General features: G+C 42.1%; 1 protein-coding gene across 1 annotated transcript in view; it reads right to left on the bottom strand.

The window, feature by feature from the left end:
• The window catches only part of sorcs2 (sortilin-related VPS10 domain containing receptor 2), a 613,114-nt gene that overhangs the window by 59,169 nt on the left and 538,934 nt on the right, over positions 1–15,011 (bottom strand). Inside the window, exon 14 of the mRNA XM_060832699.1 lies at positions 13,832–13,939. Within this exon, the coding sequence (XP_060688682.1) occupies positions 13,832–13,939 (108 nt within the window). The remainder of the gene's footprint in view (positions 1–13,831; positions 13,940–15,011) is intronic.

Raw genomic sequence — 15,011 nt, forward strand, 5'->3', positions numbered from 1 at the left:
ATGACAATAAATGCAGGCAGGTTAATTTTAACTATTACACATGCTGCACTCATCTTTGGGTTGCACATTTTCACTTATGAGCTAATTGTCACTATTTTTCTCCTGGTTCAATAACTTGCTGCTTGTTGTCTAACAAAGGTGATCCCTTCTGAGTGTACCACTGTAAGGTGATGACTGACAACAGCATGAATTTTGCTCCCTTCCTTTCACACATTGCTGAAAGAGACTTAGTTGAGAGTGAGACAAACCTATATCTTGCCACATTATGCTGATACGTAGCCATTGTTGAGCCCCTGGGCTGTCTGGAAATTACTTCATCCTCCACAGCTATAGATAATTTAGCTATCACTTAGTGAGGCCTCTCATTGAATCTCAATTCTGCTTTAGCTATTGTGGTGTAAGTACAGGTTACTCTGCTAAACAGCAAATCTGCTTCAACTTCTTTCTTTTAGATTATCAAAAGTCATGCTCGGAGTAGCAGATTTTTAAATTTGCAACTCTTTGTGGTTAAATAGTCCAAGCATTCTGTTGGAAATTGGACCACCTAGAAAAAGGAATGCTCAAATTAAATCACTAGTCTCTGTTAACATAATTAATCATAACTTGAATGATATTAAGTGCATTATCTTTACACTCAGCGAGAGAGTGTGTCGAAAAGGGTGGTGATGGAAAAGCACAGCAGGTCAGGCAGCATCCAAGGAGCAGGAGGGTTGACATTTTGGACATAAGCCTTTCATCCCATTCCTGATGAAGGGCTTGTGCCTGAAATGTCGACTCTCCTGCTCCTTGGATGCTGCCTGACCTGCTGAGCTTTTCTCATGCCACTCTTTTCGACTCTGACTCTCCAGCATCTGTGGTCCTCACTTTCTCCTACTTAGCTGGAGAGTTGAGGGAATAGGACAAAAATTCCGCTGCTAGAAGATATGGTATAGATTCAGCTCATGATGGTTGAAACAATTTGGCTGACTTAACTGGCTAGCAACAACTATCTATGCTCAAACATGAAAAGGAGCTTCAGGATATCCTAAATACTTTACAACCAATAAAGTATTCATGAAGCATAGTCACAGATGTAGGGAAAGCCAGCCAAGTTGCATGTAGAAACCTACCATTAACAAGAGGATAATGATCATATATCATATCCCTTTGTAATGTTTTTAAGGGATAAGTAATGTCCAGCACGCTGGGAATCATCCCTATTTTCTGCATAAAAGCGTCATAGGATTGTGCATATCCACATGAGACAACATACAGACCTTGTACTAATCTGTTCATCCAGAAAAAGACACCTCCCACTTGTGCAGCAATCCCGCACTACAGCACTGGAGCATTATCCTAGATTTTTGTGCTCAAGTACTAAAGAACAGAAGGATATCTGGCACTGGTGAAACCCTACCCTAACCATAGTCAGCATCTTCAAGCAAGAGAGAAGCAATATTTTGAAAGAAGAAACAAAGTAACTTATCTTTTTCACAAGATAGAAATTCACAGTGGAAGTCAACTATTTACTAAAGGCTCTTCATACAAATTACTCTGATGCTGCGAACATATTATAGGATTAATGTGGGAGACTATAGTCTTTCCACTTTCCCTCATCTTTCTGGGCTAAGCCTTAATTGGTAGCATGAATTAAGAATTAATAAGAATTAAGAATAGGTATGAAACTATGTCCAGGATGGTTTCTGAGCTTACAGTTAATATTTAACAATCTAAGTAACCAAGTTGAGGCAGTGTGTTAGTCCATCAGAAAGCTATGGCATTTCGCTCTGCTTTTTCTAAAATTCAAATCCAATCTTTCATTTTGTTAAAAAAAATGTAAACCTAAAAAGATTCTAAATGAATAGAGGTAAAAACACTTACCCACCTGTCAAAACCTAAGGTGGTTTTAACATAAACATTTGTAATACGCCTGTTGACTTAATCATTTAATCTTTTGCAAGTGCTGTTTTGAAACTTTCAGATTAAACAAGGACTCAACTTGAGTGGGATTTGGGGTGTGGGGGAGACAGATTTTATTTCAAGAATTTATTTTTTCATACATCATGGTGACTTTTTTGGAGATTTTAACTACTAGCTCTTTCAGTCTTTGTAAAAATTTGGCACGTCAGTACTGTACAACACATATTCATATACAGCTCAGGGTTATTCTAACACACACTACAAATTAAATATCTACAGGATTTATTGCTTTGTAAAACAATACTATTCCAAAAATAAAGCACAACCAAATGGAGTAAATAATTACAAAGTTAAAAAAAGAAATTCTTTACAGATGTATTTTTGAATGCAGCCTAAGGGCACAGTTCTAGAAATAGCTTTTGAAGAAGAAACTGATATATTCTGTTGGGTAGAAAGAAATTTTTAAACAGTATGAAATCACACTTGGTTGTATGAGGCTGGGCTATGTTTTATACTCAAGCATAGCCTTGAAACCCCTGGTCAGTTACTGAGCCATAGCTAGTGGGAGGATATTCCTCCCATTAATTACATTCTAAAGTTGAAACAAGCTGTTCATAAACTATTTGATCCTAAGTTGATAGTCCAATCTGGTAGCCTCACTAAGACCACTCTCAAGTTCACCTCCATTAACATTGATGCTTCCAGCCCTGATTCAACTACATCTCTAAGAAATTTGCTCTCCTCAAATTCTGACCATTTGTCCATATCTGATGATCATAGTCAAGAATGGCTGTGCCATTAGCCAGCTAGGTTGAGAGCTGTGGAATTTCTTTCCAAAAGGTCTTCATCTTATTACTACTCTCTGTCTCTCTCTCTCTCTCTCTCTCTTTCATTAAGATGCTTCTTTGACCAAACTTTGGTCTCTTGTCCTAATATGGTTCACTTACATGGCTCAGTGTCAACATTTCCTTAATAGTTTTCCAGCACAGTGCCTTTTACCTTTGACAAGGGACTGAATTCATACAAGTTGTTGTAGCTGAAGAAGGACACATTGAGGGGCAGGATGTCTGGTACTCAAGTGGGTACAATAGGAAAGTTTACATTTGGGCCTGGAATTGTCTGGGATGTGGGCATAATGGAGAGTTACCTGCTCCTCCTCCCACCACCAAAAGAAAAGTGATAGAAGTTAAACTTATTTAATTCATTGGACCTTGCCTGTCCAAAATCCCTTTTCTTTCACTACTGTAAAGATTACATCTTTTTGTTCTTCTGTATTTTTCATTGTGGATTGAAATGGGAAAGGGGACATTTTAAAACCATGGTAAGTGGAAAGATTTTTTAAAAGCAGGTTGCCAGCACTCATTCTAAGTGCTATTTACACTATTGAGTGTCAAACAATGGAGGAGGTTTAGTTGCAGTTGAGCTGCAACCAGGGAGTGTGCAAAGAAGCTAGATTTGGCTGGCAACACAGAGCTGATTGGTCTGTGGAATGGTGACCAGTTGTCATTGACAATGGCTTTCTGTTTGCCAACAGCTGTGAGATTGGCTTCCAGGTAGCTGAACAGCAACATGCAATTACAGTCTGCAGTTACAAGTCTAAAAAATAGTGGATCTGAACAGACTCAGAGGAGGGCTCTTGAGAACGCGAGCTATGTTTAGCAGTTGGGCGGAGTGTCAGGAGCGATTTTCCTTACTTGTTGCATTAATTGTCTTCTCATGCTGTGAACTTTCCTTTGATAAAGGATTATAATAATGTATTATATAAATTCTCTATAGATTCTTAAATACATGGCAGAATTGACATTGTCAGACACACCCTACACTGAACAGACATCCACCAATGCAGACTTTTAGTATCAGCCCAGGAAAACATGGGGACTCTGTCGGGCTGCGAGTACAATATAGCGACATATAATAGAGATAATAATTTAACAACATTCTACTACAGACTCGCACCATATCCAGTGTTACCGTGTGATGACCAGTGCTCCTGATGACATTTGAATACAGAACTGGCTTTTGGATACAGAACTGGCTCAAAGGTAGAAGACAGAGGTGGTGGTGAAGGGTTGTTTTTTGGAGACCTGTGACCAGTGGAGCACCACAAGGATCAGTGCTGGGTCCTCTACTTTTTGTCATTTACATAAATGATTTGGATGCGAGCATAACAGGTACAGTTAATAAGTTTGCAGATGACACCAAAATTGGAGGTGTAGTGGACAGCAAAGAGGGTTACCTCAGATTACAACAGGATCTTGACCAGATGGGCCAATGGGCTGAGAAATGGCAGGTGGAGTTTAATTCAGATAAATGCGAGGTGCTGCATTTTGGGAAAGCAAATCTTAATGGTAAGGTCCTAGGGAATGTTGCTGAACAAAGAGACCTTGGAGTGCAGGTTCATAGCTACTTGAAAGTGGAGTCACAGGTAGAATAGGATAGTGAGAGAAAGTGAGGACTGCAGATGCTGGAGATCAGAACTGAAAATGTGTTGCTGGAAAAGCTCAGCAGGTCAGGCAGCATTCAAGGAGCAGGAGAATCGACGTTTCGGGCATGAGTGCGAAGAAGGGCTCATGCCCGAAACATCGATTCTGCTGCTCCTTGGATACTGCCTGACCGGCTGTGCTTTTCCAGCAACACATTTTCAGATAGGATAATGAAGAAGGCATTTGGTATGTTTTCGTTTATTGGTCAGAGTACTGAGTACAGGAGTTGGGAGGTCATGTTGCGGCTGTACAGGACATTGGTTAGGCCACTGTTGGAATATTGTGTGCAATTCTGGTCTCCTTCCCATTGGAAAGATGTTGTAAAACTTGAAAGGGTTCAGAAAAGATTTACAAGGATGTTGCCAGGGTTGGAGGATTTGAACTATAGGGAGAGGCTGAACAGGCTGGGGCTGTTTCCCTGGAGCATCAAAAGCTAAGGGGTGACCTTAAGAGATTTACAAAATTATGAGGGGCATGGAGAGGGTAAATCGGCAAACTCTTTTCCCTGGGGTCGAGGAGTCCAGAACCTAGAGGGCATAGGTTTAGGGTGAGAGGGGAAAGATATAAAAGAGACCTACGGGGCAACTTTTTCACACAGAGAGTGGTATGTGTATGGAATGAGCTGCAGAGGAAGTGGTGGAGGCTGGTACAATTGCAACATTTAAAAGGCATTTGGATGGGTATATGAATAAGAAGGGTTTGGAGGGATATGGGCAGAGTGCTGGCAGGTGGGACTAGATTGGGTTGGGATATCTGGTCGGCATGGATGGGTTGGACCGAAGGGTCTGTTTCTGTGCTGACTCTCTGACTCTATGACTCAGAACCAAACACTTGTTTTGTAATGGTCTAGCACTACTGGTTTGTCTCCTCTGAGTTTTCTGTCACCTACAATAAAATTGGTTCCAACAATAACCTCTCTCCTTACCGTCAGTAGAAAATTTTTCCTACCAAGAAGATAAATTTGCATCAAAGACTTGAGAAAGGATTCTGAGAAACGTAATGCACTACAAATAAATCCCAACCCAGGAACTAGCAACTCCACAAAGACGTCAGCACTCCCGTGAATACTCAGGATCCTAAGCCAATCTCACAAGGAAATATGCTCAAAATGCACCCTCACACTTCAAAATGTGATGGCTGGCAATTAACAAGCTGTAATTATAAAAACTAAAAAGGGTAATTATCAGCCCTGGAGCTGTTTAGATCAGACAACTGGCTACTGCACATTTATTGATAGTCCTACAGATGGCAGCAAATGCAGTTTAAAAAGAAGTAGATTAGATTTGGTTCAATTGGCTTTTTGAACATAACAAATAGGCAGAGAATCCAATAATAGAAAACATGAGAATTTAGAGATGACTGCACATGGTCTGGTCTTCCCGCAATCCAAAATCAGTTTGACAATGATTTTAATGGAGGCATTTCAGCCAGTCAATCTTCCAGTTTATTTCAGCTGGGCACAGCAATATCTTGCAGATTATGAACATTGGTTTCCAGAAGAACACCCTTCATTGTTTCTGTTTGTAAAACAGGTCATTTTTGAAAAGCAGAAAGCACTGTGACAGTGCGTCTTGCAAACGATTTTTATTTTATTAACTCCTGGAACGTGGACACGGCTGACAAGGTTGATATTTATTGCCCACATCCAATTGTCCTTGAGAATGTGGTGGACTATCTTCTTCAAGCTGTCATTGTCCTTGCGGTACAGTCACACCCACAGGTGCTGGTGGCTGTGGCTAGTTGCGGGGAAACTCAGTACCTGCCAACTGTTCTTGGGAGTGCAAGAACACCTATCATTGTAATGATGCTGCCAGGAAACTATGCATGCAGGGGCTGGTTGCCAACTCATAGACTGAACCAGGGACCATCACAGAGCTCATTGCTTGGTATCTCTGCCTTGCCCGTTTGCACTTTGACCCCTCAGCCAGAGCTTTTAGGCTCACAGTATTTCTACTTAATCTTGTTGTTTAGCACATACACAAAGTCAGGCAGATTATGTTTGTCATTTGTCAGTCAAGGCGGTGAACTTGTTGCTGTGTGGCACCAGGCAACGTCAATTGCACATGCCAGTAGCTAACACAGCAAAATAGTGATGGAAAAGGATAGACCAGATCTAAAAATTGAAGTTCTAAAATGGAGAAAGACCAATTTTGACAGTATTAGGCAAGAACTTTCGAAAGGAGAAAGTGAGGACTGCAGATGCTGGAGATCAGAGCTGAAAATGTGTTGCTGGAATGGCACAGCAGGTCAGGCAGCATCCAAGGAGCAGGAGAATTGACTTTTCAGGCATGAGCCTGAAGAAGGGCTCAAGAACTTTTGAAAGCTGATTGGGGACAGCTGTTCACAGGTAAGGGTATGGCTGAGAAATGGGAAACCTTCAGAAATGAGATAACAAGAATCCAGAGAAAGTATATTCCTGTCAGGGTGAAAGGGAAGGCTGGTAGATATAGGGAATGCTGGATGACTAAAGAAATTGAGTGTTTGGTTAAGAAAAAGAAGGAAGCATATGTTAGGTATAGAGAGGATAAATCGAGTGAATCCTTAGAAGAGTATAAAGAAAGTAGGAATATACTTAAGAGGGAAATCAGGAGGGCAAAACGGGGACATGAAATAGCTTTGGCAAATAGAATTAAGGAGAATCCAAAGGGTTTTTACTAATATATTCAGGACAAAAGGGTAACTAGGGAGAGACTAGGGCCCCTCAAAGATCAGCAAGGCGGCCTTTGTATGGAGCCACAGAAAATGGGGGAGATACTAAATGAATATTTTGCATCAGTATGTACTGTGGAAAAGGATATGGAAGATATAGATGGTAACATCTTGAAAAATGTCCAGATTACAGAGGAGGAAGTGCTGGATGTCTTGAAACAGTTAAAAGTGGATAAATACCCAGAGTCTGATCAGGTGTACCCGAGAACTCTGTGGAAAGCTAGGGAAGTGATTGTTGGGCCTCTTGCTGAGACATTTGTATCATCGATAGTCACAGGTAAGGTGCCGGAAGACTGGAGGTTGGCAAATGTGGTGCCACTATTTAAGAAGGGTGGTAAGGACAAGCCAGGGAACTATAGACCGGTGAGCCTGAACTCAGTGGTGGGCAAGTTGTTGGAGGGAATCGTGAGGGACAGGATGTACATGTATTTGGAAAGTCAAGGACTGATTAGGGATAGTCAACATGGCTTGTGCATGTGAAGTCATGTTCACAAACTTGATTGAGTTTTTTGAGGAAGTAAGAAAAGAGGATTGATGAGGGCAGAGCTGTAGATGTAATCTATATGGATTTCAGTAAGGTGTTCAACAGGATTCCCCATGGGAAATTGATGAGCAAGGTTAGATCTCACGGAATACAGGGAGAACTCGCCATTTGGATACAGAACTGGCTTAAAGGTAGAAGATAGAGGGTGGTGTTGGAGGGTTGTTTTTCAGACTGGAGGCCTGTGACTAGTGGAGTACCACAAGGATCGGTGCTATGCCCTCTACTTTTTGTCGTTTACGTAAATGATTTGGATGCGAGCATAAGAGGTACAGTTAGTAAGTTTGCAAATGATACCAAAATTGGAGGTGTAGTGGACAGCGAAGAGGGTTGCCTCAGATTACAACAGGATCTTGACCAGATGGGCAAGTGGGCAGAGAATTCAGATAAATGCAAGGTGCTGCATTTTGGGAAAGCAAATCTTAGCAGGAAGTATACGTATAAGGTCCCAGGGAGTGTTGCTGAACAAAGAGACCTTGGAATGCAGGTTCCTTGAAAGTGGAGTCGCAGGTAGATAGGATTTGTTTATTGGTCTGACTATTGAGTACAGGAGTTGGGAGGTCATGTTGCGGCTGTACAGAACATTGGTTAGGCCACTGTTGGAATATTGTGTGCAATTCTGGTCTCCTTCCCATCGGAAAGATGTTGTGAAACTTGAAAGGGTTCAGAAAAGATTTACAAGGCTGTTGCCAGGGTTGGAAGATTTGAGCTATAGGGAGAGGCTGAACAGGCTGGGCTGTTTTCCCTGGAGCGTCAGAGGCTAAGGGGTGACCTTATTGAGGTTTACAAAATTATGAGGGGCATGGATAGGATAAATAGACAAAGTCTTTTCCCTGGAGTTGGAGAGTCCAGAACTAGAGGCATAGGTTAGGGTGAGAGGGGAAAGATATAAGAGACCTAAGGGACAACTTTTTCACACAGAGGGTGGTACATGTATGGAATGAGCTGCCAGAGGATGTGGTGGAGGCTGGTACAATTGCAACATTTAAGAGGCATTTGGATGGGTATATGAATAAGAAGGGTTTGGAGGGATGTGGGCCGGGTGCTGGCAGGTGGGATTAGATTGGGTTGGGATATCTGGTCGGCATGGACGAGTTGGACCGAAGGGTCTGTTTCCATGCTGTACATCTCTATCACTATGACACCATGTGATTGAAGGGTCCCTTGGAGGAAGATGAGACGTTCTTCCTCCAGGTGTCAAGTGGCTTGGATCTGGTGGCTCAGGACTTACATGTCATTAGTGTAGTGAGAGGGGAAGTTGAAGTGGGCGGTGCGGTTGTTTGGTGTGTGTGTCCCAGAGATGTTCCTTGAACTGTTCCATGAGTTAGTATTCTGTCTCCCTGATGTAGTGGAGACCACACTGAGAGCAATGGACACAGTGGATGTGGTGTTTGGATGTGCAGGAAAATCTCTGACAGGTGTGAAAAAATCCTTTGGGGCCTTGGACAGAGATGAGGGGGTAGGTGTGGGCGCAGGTTTTACACCTCTTGCTGTGGCAAGGGAAGGTACTGGGTGTAGATCGTGGGGGCCATGGACCTAATGAGGGTGTCGTGGAGGGAATGGTCTCTGCAGAATGCTGAAAGGGGTGGGAATGGAAATATATATCTGGTGGTGGAGTCTGATTGTAGGTGGCAGAAATGGCAGAGGATAATGCGCTGTATCCAGCGATTCGTGAGGTGGAAGGTGAGGACCTTGTTGCAATTGGAGGGGTAGAGTTCAAGAGCGAAGGTGTGGGAAGTGGAGGAGATGCACTGGAGGACATTGTTAATCATGTGGGAGGGGAAACTGGATTCGATCTGGGATGTTCTGGAGTGGAATTGTTCTTCCTGTGGCAAAGGTAGAGGATTTGGAAGTAAGGATTAGCATGGGGTGGGAAGAGGCATAGTCCAGGTGGCTGTGGGAGTCGCTGGTTTGAAATAAATGTCTATGTTGAGTCAATCGCCAGAGCTGGAGATGGAGAAGTTAAGGAAGGGGAGTGAGGTGTCTGAGATGGTCCAGGTGAACTTAAAGTCAGGGTGGAAGGTGTTAGTAAAGTTGATGAACTGTTCAACCTCCTCATGGGAGAATGGGGTGGCGCCGATTCAGTCATCAATATAGCAGATGAAAAGATGGGGGTGGTGCCAGTGTAGCTGCAGAAGAAGGACTGTTCCATGTATCTTACAAAGAGGCAGACACAGCTGGGGCCCATGCAGTGCCTAAGGCTATCCTGTTGGTCTCAAAAAAGGGGAGAGGTTTCAAAGGAGAAGTTGTTGGTAGCATGCTTGGATGCAGATGGCATAAACCTTGCAAACGTTGGACAGGGGTGCTCAGTTTAATGTAAGGGAGACAATCATGCATTAGAGTATGTAAATATCGTGGGGAGCATTCAAGGTCACAACCACCCTGACTTTGAAAGTGAAACAGTGCAGTACTATAATGACCATGACTCAGCTGGAGGGCAAGGTCTCTGCAGATAATGTTGGGAGATGGTAAAGTTTGTAGAAACATGTGAAAGCTCAGAAACAAAAGTCAAAAATGCTAGAGAAACTCAGGAGATCTGGCAGCATCTGTGGAGGGAGAAACAGAGTTAATATTTTGAATCCAGTGTCCCTTCTTCAGAACGGAACACATGGGGGATGATGTCAGGTTTGCGGGAATGTGTGGAAGCTCAGTCCTGATGGGCTCAACGTGGAAGGATGATGGAACATGGAGGCATGGTGAGGCCCACTAGTTACCTCCCAAATGCACGCAGATTGTAAACCTGTTCTGGAAATTGAAAAAGGTTGCAACCACATCCAGAGTTAGCGCGGTAAGTGACTCTTTTTTCTGTGTCTGGTTGCAGTCTGTATTTGTGAGTGATGAGAGGCCTTCCAAGGAGCACTCACATTCACCCAGCACTTACACAGGACATGATGAAGACATCTGTCATCAGAGTACCCTGCATGTGAAATCCACAGTATCCAACCACAGGGGATACAATTCCTGGTCATCAGAATCTTACCATATCATAGATCATTGCAGATTAAAAAAACCATCTCTATGAAGTAAAACAAATCACACTGACCTTAATAGTGTTACCTGCGCCATTATTCTCAAAGACAATCCAAGATCTTACAGACTGTACAAAGGCACAGAACTGAAGTCCTCTCACTTTGGCCATATGTTGTTATATACAATGTTACCTTTCTCGGGTGATGTGGAGAGTTTCGGGGTGGATACTTTGGGAGTGGGCATGACACAGCTTATACTGCATTTATTGGAAGAAGCTCCCAATATCAAAGGTCCACGCTGAGGTATTCCACAGCCCTCCTTGATGAATCCCTCACGTCCTGCTGGATGGAGAAGTATGCTACAGTGTCAATGGCCAAATGCTTTACAAGGACAGTTACTGGGAGATAAGGGCTACCCTTCACAACCAGGCTAATCTCTTGATTGAAGCAGAGTGTAGATACAATGCAAATTATTCTTCAACCAGAGCATGATGGAGACGAGAGGCCTTCTGGCATTGAGGCCCTGATGCTTGGAGTGGTCTGCAGCTCCTTGTGGTACATTCGAGACAGAGGCTGCTGTTTAATCATGTTGCAACATGCTGCGCTCTACGCAACTGGAGTAGGCAAAGAAAGGATATGGTGGATATTGAAGAGTTGAAAGAACGGCAAGAAGAAGATAAAGATATTGACCAAGAGGACCATCACTTTCTGCATGACGGAGAGCTCACACCTAGTTCCAACAGATGTGAGTTGGGTGCAGTGCGATGTTCCCTGTATTTTGTTTTCCACTTTGCGAATCTCCGAGAACTTTGTGCAGCAATGATGGCTGAGCTGGAAGTCAGTGTGCCAGCATGCTGCTTGGCTTGCATGGAGCTTTCTAATCATGCACCTTAGAGGGAACATTGGTGTAGCAATCAGTCATGGATGTAAATTTTATGATGCCTGAATGTCAGTTCCCAGAAGCAAGTGCAGCTTTTTTTTTGTTTGTTGTTTCCTCTCATTTACTGTTGCAGAATAAAAGTGAATGTTTTCAACCATTTGAAGGTTTTCCAGTATCAGATGGTGCCATATGAACAATGAGAAGACATTAGGCTCTGCTGGGTGTTCAGGAAAGAATGACACTCCCTGAGACAGCATTCTAAGATGGCATGACTCCAAGAACGGGAGTTTGGTTTTTAAATAGCAATACATTTATGAATGCACAGTTGTATTTGCCATCAAATGTTCAGCCATGCTACCTATGAGCCCACAGAAAGGTTTGTTTTTCATTCTTCTCCACTCTGTGCCAGTGCAGGGCACTTCCTAGCTGACAGCACTGGACTTGGTGAATAGCTATGCTTAAAAGTGGGGTCTGCGCCTGGAATCCTGGGAGATCCTAGCTGTGGCAAGTATCTCTGCCTTTACTGAGAGGGAAGCTATGAGCAGGGTGTCATACAGGTCTCACGAATAAACCCTTCATGAAAAATCATCAAAGTTGATACTTGGTTGATGTCCAGTAAAGTTCAGCCAGTAATCTCTACTCTGTCATTATTGCTGCCTCAAAATCTTGGAAATTCCTAACAACAGCTTAGTGGATGTATCTATGCCAGATGGACTCAAGGGATTCAAGAAGGTGTCTTCTTAAGGGTCATTAGAGGTGGTCAATAAATGCTAGCCTTGCTGGTGATATTCACATCTCAAGAACAAATAACAAACAATCCTCCCCTATGAAATGAACTTGAACTCGTCTTTTTACTGGTCAGTTCTTTGATCTCCTGGATACCATGCTGGAAATTTTAAATTTAGAAGTTAATGACATTCATTTTAGAGAGACCTAATTAACACTTAATACAAATATTAATTGCAGCGATGACTACCTTCCCATCGGCACTTGTAAATTCCTAATCACAGACAGCAGGCCACTTGCATGCACTCAGCTATGTTTGTTTTAATTCCAAAGGTTGGGCACATTGAAGTGAGGTTATAGCACGGATCCAAAAATTAACTGTTCACTAACCACAACTCTTTCAATTTAGAGTGTTAAAAATTCTCCTTATAACATAAATGAGCTTGAATATTGACAGGGAAGTAACTTTTGTAATAATCTCACATCTGCCTTGACTAACTAACCATGCAGGAATGCTACCTCGTCTTGCAATGGGACAGCAAAAGTAATATTGAGGTCACAGCTCAAGAAGCCCAAAGAGTTCTCTGTGTTTTTGGTGATAGGTATTTGTCTCATGAACATTGCACATAATGGGTTATAATAGAGGTATAGTAATAAAAATTTCTCATGAGAAGTTTGTCTCTTTCTTGACCCCATTTGTCTATAACATAAGGGACGTGTCGTGAGTACAGGAAATCTACCAGGTATCTGTTTAAAACACAGAACAGTTTTGTTTATGAGCTGCCTATATTCCTTGAATACCTTATGGAATTCCATGCTTCACTATTTCATGGATTTTCACAGGACCAAAGAAAACAATATTTTATCAGCAGACCGAACATAAAGCAGATTAAATTAGCTTTAGTAAATTGGCGTAACTACATGAAATTTTTATAAGTTTTATAATTGACCCAGGTTCGATTCCAGCCTTGGGCGATTATCTGTGTGGAGTTTGACATTCTCCTCGTGGCTGTGTGGGTTTTCTCTGGGTGCTCAGATTTCCTCCCACAATCCAAAAATGTGCAGGTTGGGTGAATTGGCCATGCTAAATTGCCCATGATGTTAGGTGCATTAGTCAGAGATAAATATAGGGAATAGGTCTGGTGGGTTATTCTTTGGAGGGTCGGTGTGGACTTGTTGGGCCGAAGGGCCTGTTTCCATACTGTATGGAATCTAATCTGATCTAAACCATTGGAATGTGTGTCTTTGTTTTTGAAAATGAAATCCGATTACAACTTTCCAGCACTGAATTCAGTATAGAGTCCAAGGGTACCACATATATTGTGATTGATGTTCAACACATCAACAACGACGAGTATTCCTGCTCAGCAATCATCTTCTATCAATGTACATTGTTGCAATCTATCATTGCTATTCTCCCCGTTATTGAATAAAATTGAGTTTGTCTCTCAAACATTATAAGCACAGACTATGGTGACAAATTACTTTCAAATTTCCAGCATATTGAATAATCGAAGAGCTAACCTCTCTTATACCAAAGCAGAAATTTGCAGATCACACTGCTAACATCCACATCAGGATTCGCTTGGGAAGAACGTGTGCATTATCTGTTGAGATTACTCACGTCATAACCAGTGTTTCATCTCCTGGTTCACTAAGTAGCCCATCTACAAAGACAGAAGTGCTTGTGAAATTATGCGTTGTCCAAGTATATCCTTCGTCAACACTGAATCTAGGTGAAAAATCAACAAAAAGCACTTCTTCAATTCAACTCATACATGGGTAATAATATTACCAACTGCAATGCATCACATGATCTCACAATACTTTCCAATATGCAAATTACAATTAAAAACTTATTCTTGCAAGTGAAAAGAAAAGCTTCAATATTAGATTAGATTAGATTAGACTTACAGTGTGGAAACAGGCCCTACGGCCCAACAAGTCCACACCGACCCGCCGAAGCGCAACCCACCCATACCCCTACATATTACCCCTTACCTAACACTACGGGCAATTTAGCTTGGCCAATTCACCTGACCCGCACATCTTTGGACTGTGGGAGGAAACCGGAGCACCCGGAGGAAACCCACGCAGACACAGGGAGAACGTGCAAACTCCACACAGTCAGTCGCCTGAGTCGGGAATTGAACCCGGGTCTACAGGCGCTGTGAGGCAGCAGTGCTAACCACTGTGCCACCGTGCCGCCATATTGTTGACTTTGGAAAATATATTCAGTACATGTTTAAACTATTGTTTGGCCTGCTTTAAAATTAAACAATATTATTTGCAAACATTTAGCTATTCTAGTTCAGTGTCCCATTCACAAGATCAACGTTTCCATTATGATTTAGCAAACATAACTCATTCTCTGGTCACATTTCATTTATTACGGACTCTCGTTGCCATGCTGTTATTCCAACACCAATTATTATTTTTCATTGGTGTGATAAACTGCTCATTCTCTTTCATTTTAATTCAAACTTACTTGATGAGTATTTAGCATCATCAAAGCTTTTGGGGCTCAATAGAATTGATAGTAAATAATATATATGTGTGCGGCTATATGAATATTTATGTCTAAATAGGAATAGGAAGATTGAGAATTGATAAAAAGGCTATAACGATCCATTGAGCTAGATATTGAATTCCCACTCCAATGTCTCATTGCAATGGTCTGGGAAATTTGCTGGCCAAGACAGCTCGATTTCACCAGAGTTTGCAGACTCAGTCTGTGGTCAGGTTATTCCATTAAATGAAGCATGTGCCTGTGTCATATTAGAACATCATGTGTATCTAGGATT

The sequence above is a fragment of the Hemiscyllium ocellatum genome, chromosome 1, assembly GCF_020745735.1.
Source record: "Hemiscyllium ocellatum isolate sHemOce1 chromosome 1, sHemOce1.pat.X.cur, whole genome shotgun sequence".
NCBI classification, from domain to species: domain Eukaryota; kingdom Metazoa; phylum Chordata; class Chondrichthyes; order Orectolobiformes; family Hemiscylliidae; genus Hemiscyllium; species Hemiscyllium ocellatum.